Genomic DNA, 24,353 nt, shown 5'->3' on the forward strand with positions numbered 1-24,353 from the left:
GTTGGAGCCTATCCCAGCCAGCAATGGGCGAAGGCAGACTACACCCCGAACTGGTCGCCAGCCAGTCGCAGGCCACACATAGACACTTTTACTGAGCGGGAATCGATCCAATGCTGCCCGCACACAACTCAGGCGTGTGTACCACTACACTATCAGTGACCCTTACATGCATTGTCATTTCACTATTTTTCAGGGCACATATTCCGCTATCCTGTACTAGTCATGTGACTTTCTTATTTCAGTGATCATTCCTAGCACTCTCACAGGACAAAGAACATTTGATGCATGTTTGAAGTACAGTATTTGAAATTAGGGTTAAATAATAGGGACTATTTTTTTTTACATGTTTTTAAAACAAATTGCATGTTACATGTGTTCCTGCTGTGGAAGATGCTCTCCAATGCCGACAGCGGAGGTGAGCATTTGTTGCAGGGAAATTCCACAAGTGATGAAGAAGATCCATAGCTTTCCAGAGGAGCTGGACTGCATCACTCAACACCCTGGATTCTCTACAGTCTGCTTAGACACATATGTACTGGAAGCAGCGTAGTACCAGTACAAGGCACAGTATGGCGGAGAAGAGAGGTTGGATGCCTCAGAACATGAGTGAGTTTTGTCTTCTTTTTTTTTATGTAGATGTACTCTTATCTGATGTAACACATTTTTCAGGAAGAACTCCAGCCTAAATTCGTTTTCTGTAATTCAACAAGATGCGTAAGAGTGCTCGTTATTTGTTTTGCTCACTAACCCAACATAAATACTGTATATACTGTATTACAAAATCAAATGTTGTCATTACCCCTCCTCTTACAAAATTTGTATTGGTATGCTTCCCATCTTCATTCAGGAGGAATAGGCATGTCGCCTACAGGCAGCTGGTGAGATAGTGCTGGCATTTCCTGGGACGCTCAATTCGGGTACCCCTTACATCCTGCGCTATGACCAAGATCAGGGAGGCCTCTCCATCCAATGCATCATGGTTTTCAGGAGCCATAGAACATCCAGTTTCCTAATGTCTGTTATATGTAACCTTTCATTTTAGTGTGTTTCTATAATTAGAATTTATTTTGTAACAAAGTGTAAACTTTATGAACACCCAGGAACAGCTGATTATTCTTTACTTTTTCACACTTCATGTACACATACACAGAAATAAAACAATGCTGACATAAGAAAGCACAGTCTTTATTTGAAAGAGTTGAATTCTTATCATGGCGTGGCTGGCTTGGTCTGATTGAAGCGGCTTCTATGTTGCTCAATAAGTTCTTCCTTGCTGGGGTAATCAAAGCCGCTCGTTAGAGGTGGTGGTGAGTGCTTGCTCTCTGCTATGCTGTCCTCTTGTGTGCGCTTCACCACATCCTTCACCAACTCGCTGATGTATCCTAGAAAAAAAGCACCAACAAAATATTAAACATTGTCAACTTTGATCAAATATTTTTCATCCAGAACATATGAGAATTACACATACAAGTTTATTTAGCAGTGTTCTAATGAGTGCACCAAAAACTTCCATTCAGGATTTCATCATATTCTGAAGGATGCAAACAATTTATCTGCTACTGTCACTTTAGTTTAGAAAGTGCACATTACATTTTTATTGCAATGCATACTGGGTATGGGTAGGCAAAAAGTATTGCTTGGTGTACAATTTATTTTTGTTGTGTTCCATTTATTTTACATTGTGCAATTGTTATAGTACATGTATGACAGTTATTTTCAATCAGCGTGTTTAAACGCTGATGAAATTTTAATAAGCAACTTCACTTTTTTCCAATTCATAAATTTGTGACAATTTTTGTGGTAAATTATTTGCAATAATAAAATGCCTGTGATAATTCTCATTCATCCAGTTGAATTCATTCCCAGTGCATTGAATCGATCAACATGGAGTGCTGTTTTTCTTAGATGTTTGGCCTCTCATCTGAGTTAGCACACTTCATCAGTTCATGCAGCAAGGCTTGGTGACGGCAACGACCCTTGTTGGGTAAAACTTTTTTTTGGGGCCGAGTTGGAGATACATACCAACCATGAATGATATCATTCGTTTGGAATGCAAAACAAGAGTAGTTAAGATGCCTTGCAGAGCGGCCTCAATCGTCAACCAGAGTCGTTGAGCATAAACTCCCTCATTATCATTCCATTCAGTTGTAAAAAGGTAGTGGACCTGCATCAACAAGACAAAAAGTGCAGTAGTGTTTATTGTTTTGGTTTGAGGCGCAATCATTGAGGCTCTTTGGAATGGATGAAAAGACTGCAATGTAATTTGAGAACAGGTGGTGTAATAAGCCACCTCCTAAATAAAAAAGAGGCCTCTTAGCAAGGCATCTTAACGACTGTCGTTTTGCGTTCCCAAAGATTGATACTGTTCATGTTTGGGGCTTGCCTCCCACTCTGACCACCAACAATTTTGTTTTACACAACAGTGGCTGGTTGCCTTGTAGCATGAACTGATGGCGCATGGTCACTCAGATGAGAGGCCAAAATCTAAGATAAACACAGCACTCCATTTCCGATCGATTATATTCCCTGAGAATGATATATAAACTTACCATAATAATTAGGTTCTTTCACCTCCGCGACCGTAGCCTTCCCTTGCTTGTTTTTCAATTTCTTCAGCCAAAAGCTTTTCCCCCCGACTTTTGTTGCTTGTTGGCGATCTGAATTCCAGTTGAAATGGAGGGCTGCAAGATGAAGTCTGAGAAAGGACAGATAATTGTGTATTGCATTGTCATTGATATGTGTACACGATGTGTCTACATTTATTAGGTTTAGACGTATTCGTTATAGCACAAATAATATTTCCTAACTAATGGACTAATTAAGTCAATTTGCATGGAAAGCAACAAATAAAAAATAAATCAAAATGACCTAAAAATGAGTACAAAAAAAGGTATCTATCACATTGACATTTTTCCTTGATGAAATGGCTACTGTGCACAAAATATAAAATGAAAAAAAAAATAGTGGAAGAGAATTAGGAAGAATGAGAGAGAGAGAATAAAAGGGTAAGGCCAAACCCAAGGTGTACTCACCTGGCCTGCATGCCATGGTAGGTGTAGGCCTTCATCCATGGGGCAAACTGGTTGATAACGCTGTGGAATGATTCTAGGGCATACGATTGACATTTTCTTGATGTACTTCAGTAGAGAGCCATTATGTATAAAGTCTTCCACCTTCTCACATACATATGTACCTGCAAAAAATATACAAAAGATTTTTTTTATATTTAAAAAGTATTTCTGAGCTTGTAAAAAAACAATGCTAACCAAACTGTGTATTTTGTTGAAATGTACATATTTGTAAACGACAATAATTAGGAGATGTCGGAGGCAGGTGACGATGCACAATAAGTAGGACAAGTTGAGGGTGTGGGGGAGAAGAAACAAGTACAACTCTGATACTGATCAGTGAATGTAGCAGAGGACCTAGGCCTACTAACTATTGGATACAATTGACCACATGATGTGACTTATTTTTTCCCAATAACCTACATACAAACAAATACAAATCCTATATTTATAATCATGACGATAATAACAACACAATTAACTATTTAATTACCTGCTTGAAGCCACTTTTTCTGTCTGTGTCCATCCAAGTTTCCATGTAAACAAATGGTTGTGACCCTCATGAACACCTTGTATATGAGTGGACAATCATGCCCACTTGGCAAGGCATTGTTCTGGCTGGTTCTCAGAAATAGATGAGGCAGTCCAGTAGATGTGGTTGTTGATATTCTGTTCCCACTCGCCAACAACTTCACAGCCTTTCTTTTTGGAGAGTGTGTGTATCTTTTTCCTGATGCCTAATAAAAGTAAAAAGTGGAAATGTAAAAAGATTAACTCAAATAACATGGGATAGCACAATATACTTAGTGTTTTATGGACTTGTTTACTTCTTTTTCATTTATTTTCGGGTTGGATCATACAAAGCATTACCTTTGGCTATATGCCACACATCGAAAAGATGATTGATCTGTGGAGTTTCCTCTTGTACATATTTGGCCAGTTGTCGACGGCGATCAGTGATCAACTTGCCAATGACCAGGTTGAAACCATCAAGCTTCTGATGAACCCTTTTGAATCATTCCAGTTCCATATGGGAGCAATTCTTAACCTCATAGCTCTGAAATTTGAGGAGGAATTGGTCTAAGTCATAAGTGTATTTATAACAACACATAATACAATGTCCAAAAAAATTGTAGAAAATGCCAATAATACGTGTACAAGCTGCAAATCAATTATCTTTTTGATGTTCAGTTCCTTTGCAGAGAACCCTGGACTATCTGCCCTGCCATCCCCTCCTACTGTGATGGGCATTCCTCTCTGCTGGAGTTTTTGGACTAATTGTAACTGGTGTGACTCCCATACTTTCTCTATGGATGGCTGCAGAATGTTTTTTCGATGAGAAAACAAAGTTGACTCTGAGATCACTGACAAATGGAGGAATTTAAGGAGTCTAAGTGTTTGTGTGGGACTGGTTCCACCAAAGAGAGTGGCTGCAGACAGAAGGATGTTCCCTGCTGGATATATGCCATAGCAGGGCTGGCTCTCCCATGTGAATAGAGATTTGCAGGTATTGCACACTCTCACCGGAGTCACTGATAATGTAGTGGTACACACGCCTGAGTTGAGTGCGGGCAGCGTGGGATCGATTCCCGCTCAGTGACAGTGTCTGTGTGTGCCCTGCGACTGGCTGGCGACCAGTTCGGGGTGTAGTCTGCCTTCGCCCATTGACGGCTGGGATAGGCTCCAGCACCTCCCCGCGACCCTGTATAGGATAAGCGGTTTGGAAGATGACATGAGACACTCTCACCAGCTTCAGGTATGTCCCTGACACTGTTCTTGAAAGTACCACATCTCCAGAGTCACACGTCTGACAAGTATTTAAAAGATCAAGAAACTGTCACGCAAAGACAATATATTTCTTTTCTTCGTGTGGTGGAACATGTTTTCTTGTTTTTTTTGGCAGCTCTTCAGAAAAAGAGAAAAAAAATGACATTATTAACAGATTTTTGGAAAAAAAAAAACTGAAATAAGTAATGGAGAAATAAAAACATTGTAATTACATCATATTTGTAAAAAAAATCAGTTTAATCGCTGTAGTATCGTGACTATAATTTTCTAAATAAAACACACACACAATACTCACTTTCTCGTTAGAGTTTTATGGGGTGAAGAGAAGTCCTCATTCGAACTGACACTACTTGGAGTGTAATCCTGACTCTGTGAGGTTCCTGGTGATGAGAAGGAGCCTGATCTGGGAAAGTCTTCCTTCTTTTTTTGTTTAATTTTGGGCTGACGTGTGGTCACAGTCCCTGTTGACTTTAACGGTGGATACATTGTGGCAACAAACTTCTCCGCAACTTTCACTATAGCTTGAACATCTATTGAAAAGATGAGGTAAAGCCAATTACAGTATACAGAAGAAAAGAATGATTCAAGAAATTGACCATAAAGCCTATACATAAGTGAGATTTGATTTAAAGAATGTCAAAATAAGTAGCCGTACTGTAAGTGTAAAGGGTTCTGAACATAGCAGATGCCAGAACGCACTGCATGATATCAAAATACAACTAAAATAGTACAAACGATGTAGGTGGTGCCTGAAAAATCAGTGTTGCACATGAGTAAAAACACTATATAAAATATGCATGGAAGATATATTTAATGCTAAAAAACGTATTCACAGAAATCCAGTATTTATAAAAAGAATATTTCAGCTCAGATTTCTTTGAGTACACTGAGCTCAACTGTGCACTATACTAAATCAGCATTCCTACAACTCAAAATCACACAGGTATTTCTCAGACATAAAAAAAAAATATCCCCCAAAAAACATACGAGCACTTACATTTCACTCTTGTAGTTGGTGTACCTTGAGATGTTTGGGTGCCAATAGACTTGGCTTCTTTGGGGGGTATTTCTACAGCAGTCACCGTGTCTACAACAGGTGTCTGTGTGCCAACAGACCTTGCTGTTCTAGAGGAATTTTTTACTGCAGTCACAGTGTCCATAGCAGGTAGTGAAGGGGTTCCCTAGAATATAAAAGATAATACAATAATTGACCGCAACTAACGGAACTGAAATAATGTGAGATGGAAGTAAATATGAGTAAGTCAACATTTCAATTTCACAATTGAAATTCTGAAATTTGTGTGTAATGTCGTGCATAAATCAACTGCCATATATAATTGTCACAGTTAGAGTAGATGCCTTTTGTGCTACCAGTGGTGGGTCATTGACATGCTGGTGGGGCCCGTAAAACTTACAGCAGACTTCCAACTAAGGCCTGGTTGGTCCATATCGACCGGTGAATCGAGAGGTGAATCGAGACGTGAATCGCCCGGTTCCACTGCCATTTCCAGACTTCCCTGCTCTTCCGCCATGCACACCGAACCCTGTGTTTCTTCATGCTCTTCCAGCATTTGCAAGAAGGAAAACATCAGTAAAAGAGTTGGAATAGTCAACAATTTCCTAAGCAGGGCTCACCAACCTTTGAGACACTGAGAGCTATCTTTGATACACACCTCTGAAATAACAAATCTGCACAAATTAACTTGAATAAGGTTATTATATGTAATAATCAATAATTATTTATTTTCATTTTAAGACACTGTTAATGATTATGCACATCATCAAAACTCTATAAATCTTTGCAAGGGTGTACATTTTCAAATAACCACTTCAAAAACAATTTACAATGTCCCATCAGTGATCAGGTAACATGTTGGTAAACCCTGTTCTAAGGTAAGATTTAAAACTAAAGTACTTATGTAAATCGTGGGCATCCCCAAAACTATCTTGGTTCTGTAGCTTATACTGAAACTACACAAAACAAAAAAGCATCGACTCTAATAACTGAAGCATTACTATAAGACTTATTTCCATGCCCCCTCTGGAAATTCCTATAACATTACTTTTAAGTTATCTGCGTTTGAGTGCGCAGAAACTAGTGATAAGTGTAATTAAACATGTACATGAATGGAAATATTGCATTAGGGTACACCTAGCATAACAAATAAAATGTCCGGTACACTTACGAAACATGAACTAAAACCTTACGTCAGTATTTTTGGTAATGTAACTTTTCTTTGCAAATACAACCCTAAACACGATACTGTTTCACAGTTTGTGTATATTTTTGCATTTTTCGAACAGTTTGAGACATCGAAACTCTGTGTGGTATTCCCAAGGTGAGATGAAACTATCTCATAAAACAACACATAATACACATATCAAATAATGTTCAAACAAACCCTGACATATACTACTTTGACCTTTTGACTACTTCACATAAAATAGTGACCCACAGGATGTACGCTAGTTAAATTGGAGCACCTCCAGATGTCCCCGGAAACTATTTAAATCAAATGTAATATTTATGACCATGACCTTTGAATTGAAAAGCCATAAATCATGGCTTGGATCAAAGAGTTTTGACAACTACTGAATCTAAATATTTTTTCGTGCTGGAGCTGTTTGACTTTCGACTGCTCAATATTGTCTACAGCAGGGGGCGATAGTACACTACTCTCTACCCCTGGTGAGGGGCGACCAAGACCAACAAAGCCAAGCAGGATCCACTACACCAACCCGGGACTGCCCACGAGGAAACCAAGATGAAAAAGAACCTGGACTCTCTCTCATATGACACATGGGAATGCATGAGATCGATAACAACTATGAACCGCTGTTATTGGAATATAGGAACGATGTGTAGGGCCGCTAACGGCCTCAACAGCAACTGCCATGTGTTGACCCCTGAAGAGTCTACTCCAAGACCTGTCAACTAAGCTTTACCCACCAACCGTCGGGGCTGAGGAGCAGTAGACTACGAACATTGGCTAAATGAGTCCCTTCCCTGGATATGGTTCGCAACATTGAAGGTATACGAACCTAAACAGATTTATACAAGCAGTGGGAAGGATGTATATCAACTGAAACCAGTAAGAATCCATTTTTTGGTTCAACTCATACCAACCCCTGATGACTTAAAACATGTGCCTAGGAATGATTTGAACAAGATAGACCAGAGCGTAATTACAAGGATTTATAACACACTCCATTTACAAGATTGGCAAGTAGGAACCTCACCTCAATGCCCCTGAGAAGAAATTTAAGGAACAATTTTACCTCGATGGATTCACAACTGTACAAGCCTGAAAAATAATGGAACAGTAAAAGGAATTCTTCAAGCATGGAAGGAAGTCCATGCCAGAGACCTCAGTAGAACCTGGTGGGGATTCAACCAACATGAGCGCAGGTTTGCCCTTGCACAAACTTCTTGCGCTTCTGTGATTAACTGGACAGCTTCGTTGACTGAGTCTACAATGATAAGACCATCATCCACATAGAAGTGTTTGCGGATGAAGTTTGCGGCCATTGGGTAATCCCTTTCATTCTCACGGAATTCACACTAGTCATTTTCGCATACCGTTTTGCCTTCTAAACAGGAATTTAGGAATAATTAGAGAAAATCGAAGGTGTTGCCATATGCACCTGACGCTTCCGTCTCCTTCCTCAGACTAATTGATGTCACAGTGAAGGCCAATAACTCCTCCTTAAAGTAACCACGCCCTGCCACTCAATGCAACACTCAAATATAACAGCAGGGGGCACAATAACTGTAGTGTCCTTGGCAAATAACATATATTGTCACATAACTTTATTTGGAAAGCTACGTCATTTTAATATTAACATGAATCCAGAATCACGACAGTTACACTACCCTTTGAGAAACATCACGTGGTAATAAACCCAACTACCACTATTAACACGACTTCTTCAAGGACCACATAAGACTACAAAAAATAACATTGACTGACTTAAAGACTGAATATTACTGAGCTCAGTAGGACTTAGGGGTTATTATTTTTCAGTTGTGAACTCTGGAACCACATGTATATAGTTGTCGGCTGTTAAGTTGTAAATAGTTTTATTTTGTTGTTTACATTTGATACATTTATTCTTGTTGCTCATTCCTGACTCCAGCTATTTCATTTGCACACCTCCCCTTACCACTATTGTAGCCTTCGAGAATCTAGAATCTGGTCCAACTTACTCGATATCTAAATAACACTATATTTGAGTAGTCGGGGGCTACACACGTCTATTTATTGTGGTCTGCAACAACACAGACTAATAACCTAGCAACATCATCCAATGAATATCCATTAGTTAACAATATGCCTAAACATTACAATTCACTGTATTGAGCAATTAAACAGCCAAACAATACATACAATACACATTCACGCGTTTCATCACTAGAATAGTTAGCAAACTAGCCGAAATAATTAACTAGTGTTCATCAACGTGACATCACTCACGAGAACATATCCAGGCTATTATGTACAGCAGTTACCTGACACGACCCTAAATGATTCAACCTTTTTACATTTATACACAACAAACGTGGTGAAACACGGGAAATCTGCAACTACTGAGTTTGCTGGCACGAACAAACTACTAGCTAGCTGTGTCGAAGGAGGAGAAAGAAAAGAAACCATGTCTCTCGCTATCGTCAGTTAGCGCTCGAGGAGCGTTCAACGCCTGCTCACAGTGTGGGACATCTCATTACTACATCGAAACTCAATGAATTTATCAAATCCCAACAATTGCTAATAATAAAATAACGTGAGATTTCTAACCTGAAGTATTTCTTAATAAAGCATGTTTTACTCCACATAACTTTTAACCACAATCCGAATTCTGAAAGCCACGTAAAGTGACGTAAAGTCTTCAGTCGGCGAAGGACGATCCTCGCAAAAATAGCGGTAATGTTCGTTATAACAACTGCCAGGGGTGGCAAACATAGATGCAAAGAAATATATTACAGAAATAGTGTAACGAATTGGGTTGTCTGTGTTGTAGTCGAATTTGTGCCTTTCCAAGTTGTGTTGTTTCCGAGGTTAATGAATGCATCGTGCGGCTCGCTGGATGGGAAGGCATGCGAGCAAGAGTAGCGGAGGACGAAGAGGAGAGCCGTTGCTCTTTTTTGACTGAACAGTTGTCGTACTGTATTGGCGTCGGCTGCGGCCCAAAGTAGCCGGTTGGACTAATGAAAACGTGATCATTAAACTATGTCTGTGTTCTTGGAAGACGCTACAATACATTTTAAAGCTTGACGTCATCGGCAGGCGCGAAGGACCGGATCACATCTGCCACCCACACCGGCTTGCTGCGGGCTGCAGGCCGGATCTAATAATAAAGCAATATCATCCCATGGGCCATGGAAAACATTCTCACATCCGGCCCGCGGGCCTTGACTTTGTAATATGTGCTTTAAACGGAGAGTCGGTATAGGGACCTTTCCCGATGGTCTCTCGGGTAAGTGGAATCTGACACACTTTTGCGCCTACAATACTTGCTCAGATCAAAATAGTATTTAAAAAAGAATAAGTACAAAACATGATAGAGCTCTGGAGGATGGTCAGCATCCCACAATGCCCTGAGCCAAATGCAAACAAGTTAATTTTGACTTTGTCGCTAATTTGAGGAACCAAGACTTTTTGACAATGGTAGTTGCGTGCACCAGGTTGCCACAACAAGAGGAGGGGCAAAAGAAAAGGCGAGCATTCTACAGGCTACAAGAGAAGAACCAATTAAACTAATTTACAAGGATAGTTTAAGAATAAATTTTACCTGCATAGTATAGTGATCGCTCGTTTATTGCGGTTAATAGGGACCAGAACCCCGCGCAATAAGTGGAAAAACGCGAAGTAGAGGTTGACTTTTTGAAGTTTTATTTTGGGGGCATTTACGCCTCTGTTACGCCGTTGCGAACCCCCTGACATGGTTCCCACCCTTCTAAATACTTGTTATAAAATAAATGTAACTTTAAAAACGTAAAATGAAGAATAAATATTAATCTGCAGGCTGTGAGTGGAACTGATTTTCAACCGCGGCAGCGGACGATTACGACGGAACGTTTGCTAATAACTACGTTAAAGTTTTAATATTTATCATAAAATTGACTTACCTTAACTAGAATGCCGTAGTGCATTTTATCCAAAGGTACAATCCTGCACCTTTAAACGCTTGTCGTTGTTGTGCAAAGCGTAACTAAAACTGTTGCTGTCGCTTCTTGGTTGCCTCCTTCTACTTCTTTTAAAAAGAACAAGAAGGACGACTGCCGGAGGTAATCATGCCTTAACTTTCTCTTTGCACAATAACATCAACAAGGTCCTCTGGATTCTAGTTAAGGTAAGCTGTTTTAAGACAAACTTAAGACAAAACCAACAAACACTTTCACACTTTATTTGCCAATGTCTCATCGTCCTTGCCAGGAGGTTGGGCGCGCCCTACTCACAACTTGTAAACACAGCTGTCGAACTGCACAGTTGAATGACGTTATGAGTTTCCAAACAACATTGTTCAAAGGTGTTGTTAGTTTGTTAGCGTGGACAAGACTAGCGAGAGGCTGCGATGATGCGCACCCAGTGAGCTTACGGGATAAATCCACTTGTGCTCTCGTTGGTCAATCTCACACTGACGCGCCTTTTATGAGTTCCTTCGGGTATGTACAAAGCCTCCAAGTCAACTCATATCTTTGAAACAATGCGTCTTTCTGCAATATGGCTGCCGATATGGCTGTGGTGTTTCATTTTCAAATTTGTAATGAATGCTTTTGAATAATTGGCGGTGCACTGATCGAAGGATCACTGTATTCATTTATTTTTTAAGTCACTCGAGGGTTGAGGAATGCACCACCAGCTTTCAGGTTGAGAAACGGTCATTCCTACTATGTGTGTTAGTATATCGCTGGTGTCTCCAAAAGATGATCCCACGAGCATTCCACATGACAAATATTTTTCAGTGCACAACTGCAACAACACTTGCAAACATTTTTAATCCCACAAAGCTACGCTATCAACTGAAATATACAATGGGTATAGTATAATATACAAAGCTCACGGAAATGTTGTATATATTACCTTTCATAGCAGATCACTTAAATCTGTATGGCCATTGACATCAATGAACTGTTAAATTCTAATGGGACGAGAGATTAGTTCTTGGGGCGCTGACTTTTGACAATACAGGTTTTACCTATTTAGCGTTTGGTTTGGTACAAGATATTTAGTAAAAGCAATATATTAATTGTACTGTAACATTTTAAGAAAATTGAGCAATGACAATATAATAGTCTCACCATCAAATTAGACATACAATTATATCACAAACTATACAATACAATTGTCAGTCACATTACAATTTTGTACTCTCATGTAAAATGTTTGGCTTCAAATAAAGGCTTAATCTTCTAGGTTGTGTATTTGATTGAGATGTACCGGTAAACACTTGGAAATAAAGGTTGAAATGTTGTCTCTAAATTAAGGGAAGTGTGCAAATAAACAGGATAATCAGAAGTTCTGCGTTATACTTATTTGTAAAAATATACATCTGTAATAAGAATAAGAATAAGAATGCCTTTATTGATCCCACAGTGGGGAAATTTTCATTGTTACAGTAGCAAAGATATAGGTCACACAGGGGCGGCGGCATAATGTGGCCATTAATGTATAACATTGACGGCAAACATTTAGAATCAAACCTATGTAGATATACGCAGTAACATGTGTATATACACATGTGTATACACACCAACCTACATCTACATAAAAAATATGAGGAACACTCATTTCGGCCTGTACATAGTACAGAGGAAAAAATACTCTAAGTGACAGTGCTGCAGTGCTGTAGTGAAATGTAAGGAACAGCATTGGATAAAAATAAAACTAGACTAACAGTAGTGGAGAATGTTGAGTATTGCACGGTATTACAGTAGTGGGGAATATTGGGTATTGGACGATACGAGCTCAGGTGCAGGACTGCACAATTGCACTAATGACCGCCAGTTTGTAGAGACTACACAATGTTCTTGTTAAAGAGTCTGACAGCAGCAGGCAAGAAGGAACGGCGGAATCTCTCCTTTGCACAGCGAGGGTGTAACAGTCTGTCACTGAAGGTGCTGTGGAGTGCTGTTAGGGTGCCCTGGAGGGGGTGGTCCGGGTTGCCCAGCATTGATGACAGCTTGGCCAACATCCTCCTGTCCCCCACCGAGTCCACAGAGTCCAGGGAGCAGCCCAGGACAGAGCCGGCCCTCTTGACCAGTTTGTCCAGCCGCTTCTTGTCCCGGGCCGAGACGCCGCCTGCCCAGGTGACCACTCCCTGGAAGATGACCGATGCAACCACCGAGTCATAAAAGTTCCTGAGGAGTGTCCCCTGAACCCCAAAAGACCTCAGTCTCCTGAGTAGGAAGAGTCTGCTCTGACTCTTCCTATAGAGGGCGTCTGTGTGTGGTACATCTGCATACTGCATTCATAATTTGGATACTTAAATGTGTTAATGTTTGACACAATCCTTTCAAAGATGCCTTTGTGTTTCCTTGAAAGAAAACACAACAACAGAATCTTGTCCTTAAAAGCCGCAGCTGAAGCTGATATATTATAAGAAATGTCTCCTTTTAAAGAGCTGGTCCTTCAGAATAATGAGACCATTCAATTGAAAACACTCAAATTGATTTACACACCCACACCCACTTAAACACACACACACATGTACTTGGCCAAAATGATTTTTTCGCTTTATTCTGGGATTTGCTTCTTTTTTTTTGTTTTTTTCCCTGAGCGCAGATTGTCATCTCTACACCTTATCGATTTCAGTGTTGCTGTCGAAAGCAAAATGATGGATTGAAAATAAATTAATAAATAAATAAAAGACAACTTGCATCCATTTGCAGATAATTGGGGTACCGTATATGTGGTTTTGCTTAAGTATACAGTAAATCCTTTGATGAATTGAACTAAGGATGTAAGAATTGTTGGCTTCTCGGTAGATTTGCTTTAGCTTGCAGACATTCAAATTAGGAGATTCAACTGTCACAAGAATGAAATAAAATAAATGTTGTTTTTAAATACTATTTAAAGTCCCTGGATGCTGATTTTAGACTCTTGTAATCACTGAACATGACATACAAGCAGCAAATCTATTCAGCGTCGTACCACTGGTAATTTTCAAAGCCTTAAATGCAATCTGTTTTGATTTGTTCTCCTCAGATCTGTTCACAGAGCAGTGGATAACTGGAAACGGTGTACTACGTAATATATATGCTTTTTACGAAAGCCCAATATTGTATTTAAATGATAATTTGTGGAGTCAAACCAACGAATAGGCAGCAAAATATTAAAAGTCATTGGTATTGAACAGAGTTGGGCAGTCCATCCCGGGGCCGGACCAGTCCCCATTTTTGGGGCGGGGGTTTGGGGGTGACAAGTTTTAAAAAAGGGCTGAACTAAGCAAGGCCGCGGGTGGATTTTAGTCCGGCCCACTAATCGTCCATCGTGTGTGTAACGTGCTCAGGAGGCGGCCAATAGTTCATCTCAACCTACTCGGCAAAATGGGCAAATGACAAAAAATGCCTCCGAACGCGTCAAATGTGCCACTAACAAATGTGCGTACTTACTTGCATTAGGCACGTTCGGTCTGCAAAAAGCTTTAAAAAAAAAAAAAAAAAAAAAAAGTTTGGTCTGCACAAAGAGAAGAAGAAAAGGAATATGGAGAAGAAGGAGAAGATGAAGAAAGAGGAGAAAGACACAAACAGACATAGAGAACAGAAGGAAGCTCAGAAAAAGTTGAATCATTTTTCAACTAATGGAGATACAGTGCAAGTTCTACAAGTGGTGGTGATAATGACTACCAAAAGTAAAATAATCCATTTTTAATAATATTCAAGTAAGCTGCAGTTTTTTTCACCGTTACACATGACATTATTTTAGAAAAAAAAGCTCTAGCAAGTAAAAATGTGTTTCCCCGCACTTTTCACTTCACTTTCCGCATCCATTTTTAGATATGTTACAGTACTGTATACTGTAATCACCTTGTTGCCTTGTTTTAGATGTGATGATTTTTATGCAGTATTTCTATTGTTTATCGCAGGCAAAGGCCGTTATCATCTCTCCTGCGGTGCAGTCATGCATGGACGCTTTTTGCGGGGGAGGGTTGGATCGGAATGGGCTTTCGGGGCCGATAATTTTTATAAAATAGGCCGGAGGGTCCAGGCCAGAAGTGTAGACAGATCGCGGCCGGAGGGCTGGGTTTTGACCGGCAAAAAGGGTAAAGTGCCCAGCTCTGGTATTGAACAACACAAAATTGTCGCCTTATTTTTTTTTCAAGGACCTTGAGGGCAAACTCTACTGTATATTGGCATGTGAGTTGGCTCCTTACAGTAAAGTGGTCAGTACATTGTCATGTGTCATTTTCGACTCTCTATAGGGAAATGTGTGAAACACGAGATCAACCAATCAGCCAGTCTTCTAAAATATCTTATCACAAGAGAAGATATTTGTTGTGATATGCATGAGAATTTGAGGCCCAAAAGCCAGGAATGCCAGCTGTAGGAAGACTGCACGCTGATTCCTAAAGTACCGCCTGTACAGTTTTTCCTAAGAAGACTGTACTATGTTCACATTTCTACATTTGCTTTTGTCTATTTACTTTGTGCTATGCAGGGTTTCCTTTCTGGTCTGTGAACAAAGTAGTATAATTTATCCAGTTAAAGTGGAACTCTTGTCCAGTCTCTTGCATTCAATCTTCCACATAAACGAAAGTGTAATTTTCAATTTGGAATAATTGCCATCCAAACTTGAGCAGCACTTTACATCAGAACAGAATATACTATTATATTGAAACAGGGTTCTGGTTCTGGGCTGGTGCTTTTTTAAAATTACCAGCCAGCTAAAATTTCCACTAGCCAATTTTCTTTTTAACTTTAGCTGCGCTGTCTTTATCTACCTCTACCTTTCTCACACTGGATGTACTCTAGACTGTAGTGTGAAATAACAGGCATTCATGACACTGCCAGTGGGCGTATTAAATGTCAATCTCTAGCATTATGGCTTAGTGTCATGTGTCATCTTCCAAACCGCTTATCCTATACAGGGTCGCGGGGAGGTGCTGGAGCCTATCCCAGCCGTCAACGGGCGAAGGCAGACTACACCCCGAACTGGTCGCCAGCCAGACGCAGGGTACACACAGACACCATCACTGAGCGGGAATCGATCCCACGCTGCCCGCACACAACTCAGGCGTGTGTACCACTACACTATCAGTGACCTCATTATGGCATAGTATTTATTGGAAATGTAGGAATCACTGTCAGGGGTCCAAATGACCGAGAACAAAAGGGTTGGGCATTGTATAAATTTGCACGATTCCAGTTCCAATTCCTGTTCCTTGTTTCAATTCCAGTTCTAAAGGATTCTCGGGTTTCATGATTTTTGGGGTGTCCAAACCATGGTGATTGATTTTTTTAGCAGCTTGCAGCACAGACTAAAACAACATTTGACACGGCCCGTGTCATTTGCGTGCCTTGTACTATGGTATTTACGAGGGATGGGACAAGACAATAATCCCACGAGACGAGATGTCTCACCAGATTGAGTCCACAAGAAGGAGACGAGACGAGATCTTTGCAAAATTTCGAATATAAAAAAATACCTAATGTAATTTTTTCAGTTTTCAACATGTTTTTTATAGAACAGACTGCAAGAAAATTAATCATCTAGCTTTAAAGTGCAAATGCAAACAGGAGTCACTTTCGTTACATGATCTCAAATATTGTTGCAATAACAGCTAAAGCTGAGATTTTACTGAATATTTTGACAAAATCCAACTGTGCTCATGGGGCAGTAACTCAATTGTATATAGTGTTTTATGTTAATTCATTGGCTTTATTTATTTATATTTATATTTTATATATTTGTTAATATTTATTGATATATTTATTAATAGATGTATCACAGCCTCTTATTGTTTTTTTTAATTTATTGTATTGTTTGTAAAGTGCTTTGTTACAGCTCTAGCTGTTATGAAATGCGCTATATAAATAAAATTGTATTGTATTGTAGAGTTCAACTTGTTTCTCAGTCGATCTTCAACAAGAGGAATGTCAATGCGTCTGTGTCAAGATTTCTGCAACTCGTCGTAGTTCTGGGCTCCTCAGATCTGCAGATACAGAATCCCGCTGCTCTAGATCATCATGTCCAAAGAGTTGTTCTAGCGCGTGATTACGTCCATAATTAGTTTGTGCGCGGGCAGCTCGAGCTGACTTTATTTAGACGTCAAAAGTGCAGCTGCTGTTGAGCATCGGTGAAAAAAAGAAACTATAAGCTTGACACGTCTAAACAAACATGATACGCGGCCAACTTTGGACCAGCTGCACTAGCGTTGCGTTCATTGCCTGCACGATAAGCACTTAATGTGTGGCTCAAAGCCAGCCTCACGTAATGCCACATCCATGTTGCGAGCGTTGTCGGTCACAATAGCGACTCCGTGATTTGGCCTCGGAAGTTCCCATTTGGTGACAGCTCCTTTTAGGACATCTGCTATATTCACCCAGACTCCAAAACATCGACAAAAGAAAATAGAACTCGTGCAGGCACAGGGACGAGAAATTTCGCGGCGTTCTAATCCCGTGCTACGAGATCTCGTCCCTTCCCTGGTATTTACCGTCTACACTGAGTGGCAAGGCAAGAGAACAGAACAAGTTTGTTGTCAATTTACTATGAATTTCTCACAGGGTTATTTTTCACCAGTATTAATATCAAACTAATATCAAACTCTTGAATTTGTAAGCTATAAACACCAATTCTGGCCTCCCTTCACTGGCTCCCATTGCATTTTAGGGTTCAGTTTAAGATTCTCCTATTTGTCTATAAGTCACTAAATGGCCTGGCCCCGGTGTACCTCTCCGAGCTCCTCCACTCCTACGCAACTTCCCGCAGACTCAGGTCTGCGAACCAGTCGCTGCTCGAGGTGCCGAGGACTAAGCGCAGCCTCAGAGGGGATCACGCCTTTTCGGCTGCTGATCCTTCCCTTTGGAATGACCTCCCATTGGATGCTAGGCGAGCCCCCTCTCTGTCCACTTTTAAAACCCGGTTGAAGACACATTTCTATTCTCTGGCTTTTGATCAGACCTGAGATTTTGGGCTCTTTTCCGGTGCCTATTGTCTATAGTATTTTATGTTAATTTATTGATTCCATTTTTTGTATCATGTTGTAAAGTGCTTTGTTCCAGCTCTAGCTGTTATGAAATGTGTTATATAAATACAATTGTATTGTCTTGTATTGTATCAATGTTTTAGTTTCACTAGAGAGCTTTATTTTTGAAAACATCATGAAAATTAAAATAAATTAGCGTTGGCGGGTGTTAATTTAGAACCCTGTTTGACAACATGACTAAGCAATTTGACTGTCTTATCTGGACAAAATGACACAAGGACTTGTCATTTTCATAGCCGTGACATGTTCATTGACCCATTGATTTACTTTTGAGGGATGAACTAAGGCAGGGGTCTTCAATCCTGTTCCTCGAGGGACGGTTTCCCAGATGTTTTCCATATCTCGATGCTGCAACACACCTGACTCAAATGATCCGATAATCAGCGAGGCCTGCACAAGCTACAATCCTGATCATTTGAATCAGGTGCGTTGCAGCAGGGAGAGATGGAAAACATCCAGGAAAGCGGCCCTCGAGGAACAGGATTGAAGAACCCTGAACTAAGGACTGTGAGCAAGAGATTGGCTTTTGCAGAAATCCATGATATTTTGCTATTTGTATGAATTTTTTGAGAAATGTTCATTACTCTTTTGCAAATTTCCAGAATGATTTGAGAAATAATAATGGAAACAAGGCGACTGAGAAAAACGGTAGTAACATGCAGTTGCTTTCAGATGTGTTGTCAATAAATGAATCAAAAGCAGAAAATCTGCAGCTTTAGGTTTAGTTTTATGTCACACTGGCATGTCATAGCTGTGGAGTTGTGTTTGTTTTCAAGCTTTGATAGAACGACACTACTGTGGCAAATAAAAATTGTCAAAATAATGAATGGATTTAGCGGCTTTTATCATCTATCAATTAACAGTGAAAAACACAGAACAAGGGAGTGTTATCTTGCGAACGTTTTAATGTAATTGTTTCTAGGAAAATCTAGGGAGAAAATTACTACAGGAAGGGAGGAGACTAATTAGCAGAATCAAATCAGAGAAGGGAAAGTTAGTGTGTGCGTGCGTGTGTGTGTTAACGCGTGCGTGTGCGTATGCAGTATACAATGTTCGTCAGAAAAGTTAAACTGGAGTCAAAATAGGTACAGTATATCAAACATAGTTTTTTTTCCCTTCACTGTGGTCCAGACGAGCAACCAGCACATCCGACAAGTTCCTGGCCGAGAATAATATCACAATGCTGGAGAACTCTCCCTACTAACTTGACCTGGCTAATTTTTTCCTCTTTCAAAAACTCAATGGGGTCAGCAAGGGTACCTGTTTCAAAGACGCTGACAGCATCAAAATCGCCATTGAGTTGGATCCCCGAAGAATGCTTACAGGGGTGTGTGAAGACTGGGAAAGCGCATTGGACTCCAGGGGGGTTACTTCAAAAGGGAAAACCTCTGGTTTGTAGTTGCTGTTTGAAATAAAGCTTTTGTGACACCAATCCTAGAACTTTTATGACACACCCTACTTAACCAAAACTTAAAAAAAAAAACATTTCTGGAGTATTATTATTATTGTTATTATTATTATTAAAAAGCTGTGGTTTGCATGGTTATTGGGAATCTTTCGTGATCTCTCTGTTGTGAAAATGAAGTACTGAAAAGCAGGTTGAGTGAAACCAGTTTGTTTCAGATAAGTGCGTGGTATGAAAATAGAACCTCTCCTGTACTTGACCCGAGGACAAGCAGCTACCCCCATTCTGCATATGAGTGCCGGCATAACCACTGTTGTTTAGCTCAAACAAACATACTATAACTGCAGCAGTTGGAAAAGAGGACGGGGTAAATGCACTCTATCCACAGAGCTGGTAAACAAAGTGCTTCAATTTGTACAGTTACAATTGAAGGTTGGGTTTTGTGTTCAATGAATTTTGCAAAATGTGCCATAAGCATCATTTGTTATCTTTGTGGGTTTTTTTTATTCTTGTTGTGCATATAGACACAGTGTCAAATGATATTGTGTACACTTTTCCACATTTTGTTATATCCTTTATCCCAAAATGGAATTAATTCATTTTCCGCCCATAAAATTCAAAAACATAACACCCCATAACGACAATGTGAAAACAAATATTTCTTGGAAAATTGATTTTTTTAAAACCCAACTAATATGTCACATCTACGTACTGTGTAATTGTGAATACTTTCTTGATGCACCTTTGTCAGGAATTGCAGCCTCAAGTCTTTTTGAATGTGATGCCACGCGCTCAGCCCACCTACCTTTGGGCATTTTGCCCATTCTTATTTGATGCACTTCTCTTGCTCCATCAGGTTGGATGGGGCATGTCGGTGCACAGCCATTTTAGGATCTCTCCAGAGATGTTTGGTAAGATTCAAAACTGGACTCTGGCTGGGCCATTCAAGGTCCATTCACAGAGTTGTCACGAAGCCACTCCTTCATTTCCCTGGTTGTGTGCTTACGGTCATTATTCTGTTGGGAGTTAAATGAATGAATGTATTTGTATATTGCTGCCTTCATCTTTCCCTTAATCCTGACTTGTCTCTCAGTTGCTAACACTGAACCCCCCCCCCGCAGCATGATGCCGCCACTTCCATGATTTACTGTAGGGATAGCATTGTTCAAGGGTTGAGTAGTGCCTAGTTTCCTCCAAACATGACACCTGGCATTCACACCAAAGAGTTCAATCTTTGTCTCATCAGATCAGAGAATTTTCTATCTCATGGTCAGAGTCCTTCAGGTGCCTTTTGGCAAACTCCAAGCAGGCTGCCAGGTGACTTTTACTAAGGAGAGGCTTCCGTCTGCCCACTCCACCATATAGGCCTGTTGGTGTAGTGCTGCAGAGATGGTTGTCTTTCTGGAAGTTTCTCTCTCTCCACAGAGGACCACTGGAGCTCTGACAGAGTGACCGTTGGGTTCTTGGTTACCTTCCTGATGAAGGCACTTCTCCCGAGATTGCTCAGTTTGGACTGGCCGCCAGCTCAACTCCTTCCATTAACAGATGACGGTGGCTACTGTGTTCATACGAAGCTTCAAAGCAACAGACAGTTTCACGTACCCTTGCCCAGATTTGTGCCTCAAGGCAATGCTGTCTCAGAGGTCTACAGACAATTCCTGCAAAATGTGCCATAAGCATCATGGCATACTTGGTTTGTGCTCTGACAGACACTGTCACCTGTGTGTCCTTGTATAGACAGGTGTGTGCCTTTACAAATCATGTTCAACAAACTGAATTCACTACAGGTGGACTCCGATTAAGTTGTAGGAACCTCTCAAGTATGATCATTGGAAAATTATGCACCTGAGCACCATTTTGAGCTTGGTTGCAAAGGTGTGAATACTTATGTATTTCTTATGTTGTTGTTGTTTTTTTAATTATCAATTAAGTTTACAAAAATGTCCCAAACCATTATTAATTTTGTCATTATGGAGTGTTTTGTGTAGAATTTAGAGGTGAAAAAAATGAAAAAATTAGGCTTGAACATAACAAGAAGTGAGTCACTGTGAATACTTTCATAAAGTCAAAACAAAAAATCCAAAGTTAAACATTTATTTTCAACATCGTGATATGATATTCTTTCACCACAATTCAATTAATTACCTCACCACTATTCATCCTTCACACACCCACTGGAAACAGAAATGTAATTCTGTCCAACTGCAGGCCTCTGGGAAATGTGGTCTTCTTCAGGTATAACACTACCGCTTTTGTCCATATGGTGCCTCCATAATCAACTAAAACTGAAAGTTCTCAAGTGTTGCTTTAATAAAATCAAATTTCTACAACTATTGTTTCAACATGTTCTGTGACAGGTTCAAAAGTGTTGTAAAAGAGCGTAAATATTTGATCTTGTATGAGTATGAATATTATATGAATCCATGACTACTCCATGACATTGAAAAGGTCTTTGCAGTAATTCACATCACAGAGTTTGAGAAAATTACATACTGTATATTGTTTTATAGCTGAAGGCAGGGACAAGACATGGGGCGTATATGTGCCACCCTCTGACTCACAGATGGTGATGCTAATTGTGAGCACAGGCCTGAAGCGCACACACACAGTCTTACATACTGTAGTCTCTCCACACTGACAACTTTTTTTTAATTGGGATAAAAGTCAAGCTAAAAGTTTTCAGGTTTTAGAATGTCTTAAACCTGAAATTTAATCCAAATAAATCTATTGTGGTGGTGCATGTGTTATACGCATTACCGCATATCCGTCACTCGTTCAATACACTTGTCAACTGGTTACAGTCATGAAAGTACTTTTTTACTACTGAACTTGTTCCGGGTCACGGAGAGCTGTAGCCTATCCCAGCTGACATTGGGTGAAAGGCGGACTACACCTAGAATGGTCGCCAGTCAGTTGCCAGACACATACTGTATAGCGAAAAGCAACCATTTGTACTCAATCTTCATACTGTCAATGAGTGGGAACTGTACCACTACACCATCAGTGGCTACATTTACATGGACTCATTTATTCGGATTAAATGCCTGATTGGAATAAAAATGCTTCATGTACACACCCCTTTCGGAATATTCTGACATGATCAAGCTCATTCTGATCAAGATTTTATTCCGAACGAGAAACATAGTTCATGTCGATTGTTAATCAGATCGGCATGCATAAAAACACTTACATTTCAGAACAAACAGTCTTTACCGCGCATGTCTGTGACGTCCCGGAACCTAATAGAAGCAGAGTGAGTAAAAGACGTGGCGGGCGCAAGACTGAACTGGTACATTTGCAGCTCCGTTAGGAAGTGTTAAGTCGACCTAACAGCACAAATGGGAGAAATATGTGAAACAACGCTAACGTTTAAAGTAGAGATGGATGGAGCGATGTTTTGTTTACCCGGAAGTCGCTATGGCTTCTTCTTCTTCTACTACTTCCGGTACATTTGATCAATCTTCTTAAAATAATGTGTTTTGCTCGAAAGTGTGATGCATACAGAGGTGGGTAATCCAGGTCCAGAAATTAAAAACCCTGCCACAGTTTGGCTTTTGCCACAGGTACTTCTACTCATCCGGCAGGCAAACGAGCTCAGTTGATTAGAAGCACCTGTGGCTAAAGCCAAACTGTGGCGGGGTTGTCACTTTCTGGACCTGGATTACCCACTGTAATGGCAGAAATTCAGTTTTACCATTAGCTTCAATGTTGGTAGTCGAAGGTAGTTCTGACTCGTCCATAGCAGCATATCTTGTTGATGATCCATGATTTTGAATTTCATTCAAATACTCACATGGAGAAAAGAAGAACCTTTTTTTGTCTTCTTGTATTGAAGGTTTTGTAATCCAACAAAGTGAGCAATGTCATTCAGTACAGCGGGTGGATAACATATACTTAAACTATGAGCACGGTCAAAATCTTACTTGACTACCAGCACGTCCGTTCAGTTATGACTAGCAGGCTTACAGTTACTCAATAAACAACTGAGAGCCAGATTAGCTCATAGTAAATCACCATCCATAATTATTACACTATAAATGAGAAAATGTTATACAATGCAGTACAGTCTAACACAACAAATTAACGGTCTTTAACTGTCCACCTCACAAATCAGACATAACTTGTCAACGGGTCTTTCCAGGCTGTTTGTCTTTGTCTTGACCATGACGCGCCTCACGTGTCCTTGTGCATCAGGAATGACTCGAATGACTCTCCCCATCAACCATGAGCTACAGGGCGCCGATTCATCCATTATCATGACAATGTCTCCAGTAGACAGGTTTGTCTTGAGTTGCATCCACTTTTGACGTTCTTGCAAGAGCGGAAGGTACTCACGCACCCATCGCTTCCATTGAATCTGCTTCCATCTTCTGAATGAATATGAGTCCTCTTTTTTTAACACTCCAGGTGGCATCACAGGCTGTTTCTTCATCAGTAGTAAGTGATTTGGAGTTAGCTCTTCGAGGTCTGCTGGATCGTTGGTTATTGTTGTGAGCGGTCTATCATTCAGGATGTATTCCACGTCACACAACAATGTCTGAAGACACTCATCGTTGATGGTTTGTTCCTTGTGCACAGACCTCATCACTTTTCTTATGGAACGGATCTGTCTTTCCCAAACCCCCCCGAAATGAGGCGGCAGGTGGGTTAAAAAAAACCTTGAATTCCCCTTTGCATTAGTGCATCTTGGATCTTTGATTGATTCCATTGCTGAATAGAATCCGTTAGCTCACACTCAGCGGCTACAAAGTTAGTCCCATTGTCTGAGCGCATAACTTCTACTTGCCCTCTTCTGCACAGGAAACGACGGATTGCATTCACACATGAGTCAGTGTCCAAAGAATGAGCAACTTCGATGTTTACCGCTTGCGTAGTGAGACAAG

At 40.3% G+C, this 24,353-nt stretch overlaps 1 protein-coding gene across 10 annotated transcripts; it reads right to left on the reverse strand.

The window, feature by feature from the left end:
* Positions 1–1,169: 1,169 nt before the first annotated feature.
* LOC147140392 (uncharacterized) lies at positions 1,170–9,537 on the reverse strand. Of its 10 annotated transcripts, none has more exons than XR_015088486.1 (9): positions 9,367–9,537; positions 6,272–6,417; positions 5,854–6,037; positions 5,152–5,386; positions 3,939–4,973; positions 3,562–3,805; positions 3,033–3,193; positions 2,550–2,695; positions 1,170–1,382 (listed from the first exon to the last, which is right to left on the reverse strand). XR_015088486.1 is itself a non-coding variant. In XM_086043889.1 (8 exons), exons 5-8 carry the CDS (start codon positions 3,629–3,631, stop codon positions 1,210–1,212), a joined length of 462 nt encoding a protein of 153 aa, XP_085900015.1. In that variant the 5' UTR covers positions 3,632–3,805; positions 3,939–4,973; positions 5,152–5,386; positions 5,854–6,037; positions 6,272–9,537; the 3' UTR covers positions 1,170–1,209. The 10 variants fall into 10 exon arrangements, 2 of the variants coding, with proteins under 2 accessions (XP_085900015.1, XP_085900016.1); XR_015088485.1 differs by having other exon boundaries at positions 9,332–9,537; XR_015088483.1 differs by having other exon boundaries at positions 3,939–4,125; positions 4,816–4,973; positions 6,272–9,537.
* Between the last annotated feature and the right edge of the window lie 14,816 nt (positions 9,538–24,353).

This window comes from Filicampus tigris, chromosome 10 (genome assembly GCF_054856515.1).
Source record: "Filicampus tigris isolate MCC_2025a chromosome 10, RoL_Ftig_1.0, whole genome shotgun sequence".
Taxonomy (NCBI): Eukaryota; Metazoa; Chordata; class Actinopteri; order Syngnathiformes; family Syngnathidae; genus Filicampus; species Filicampus tigris.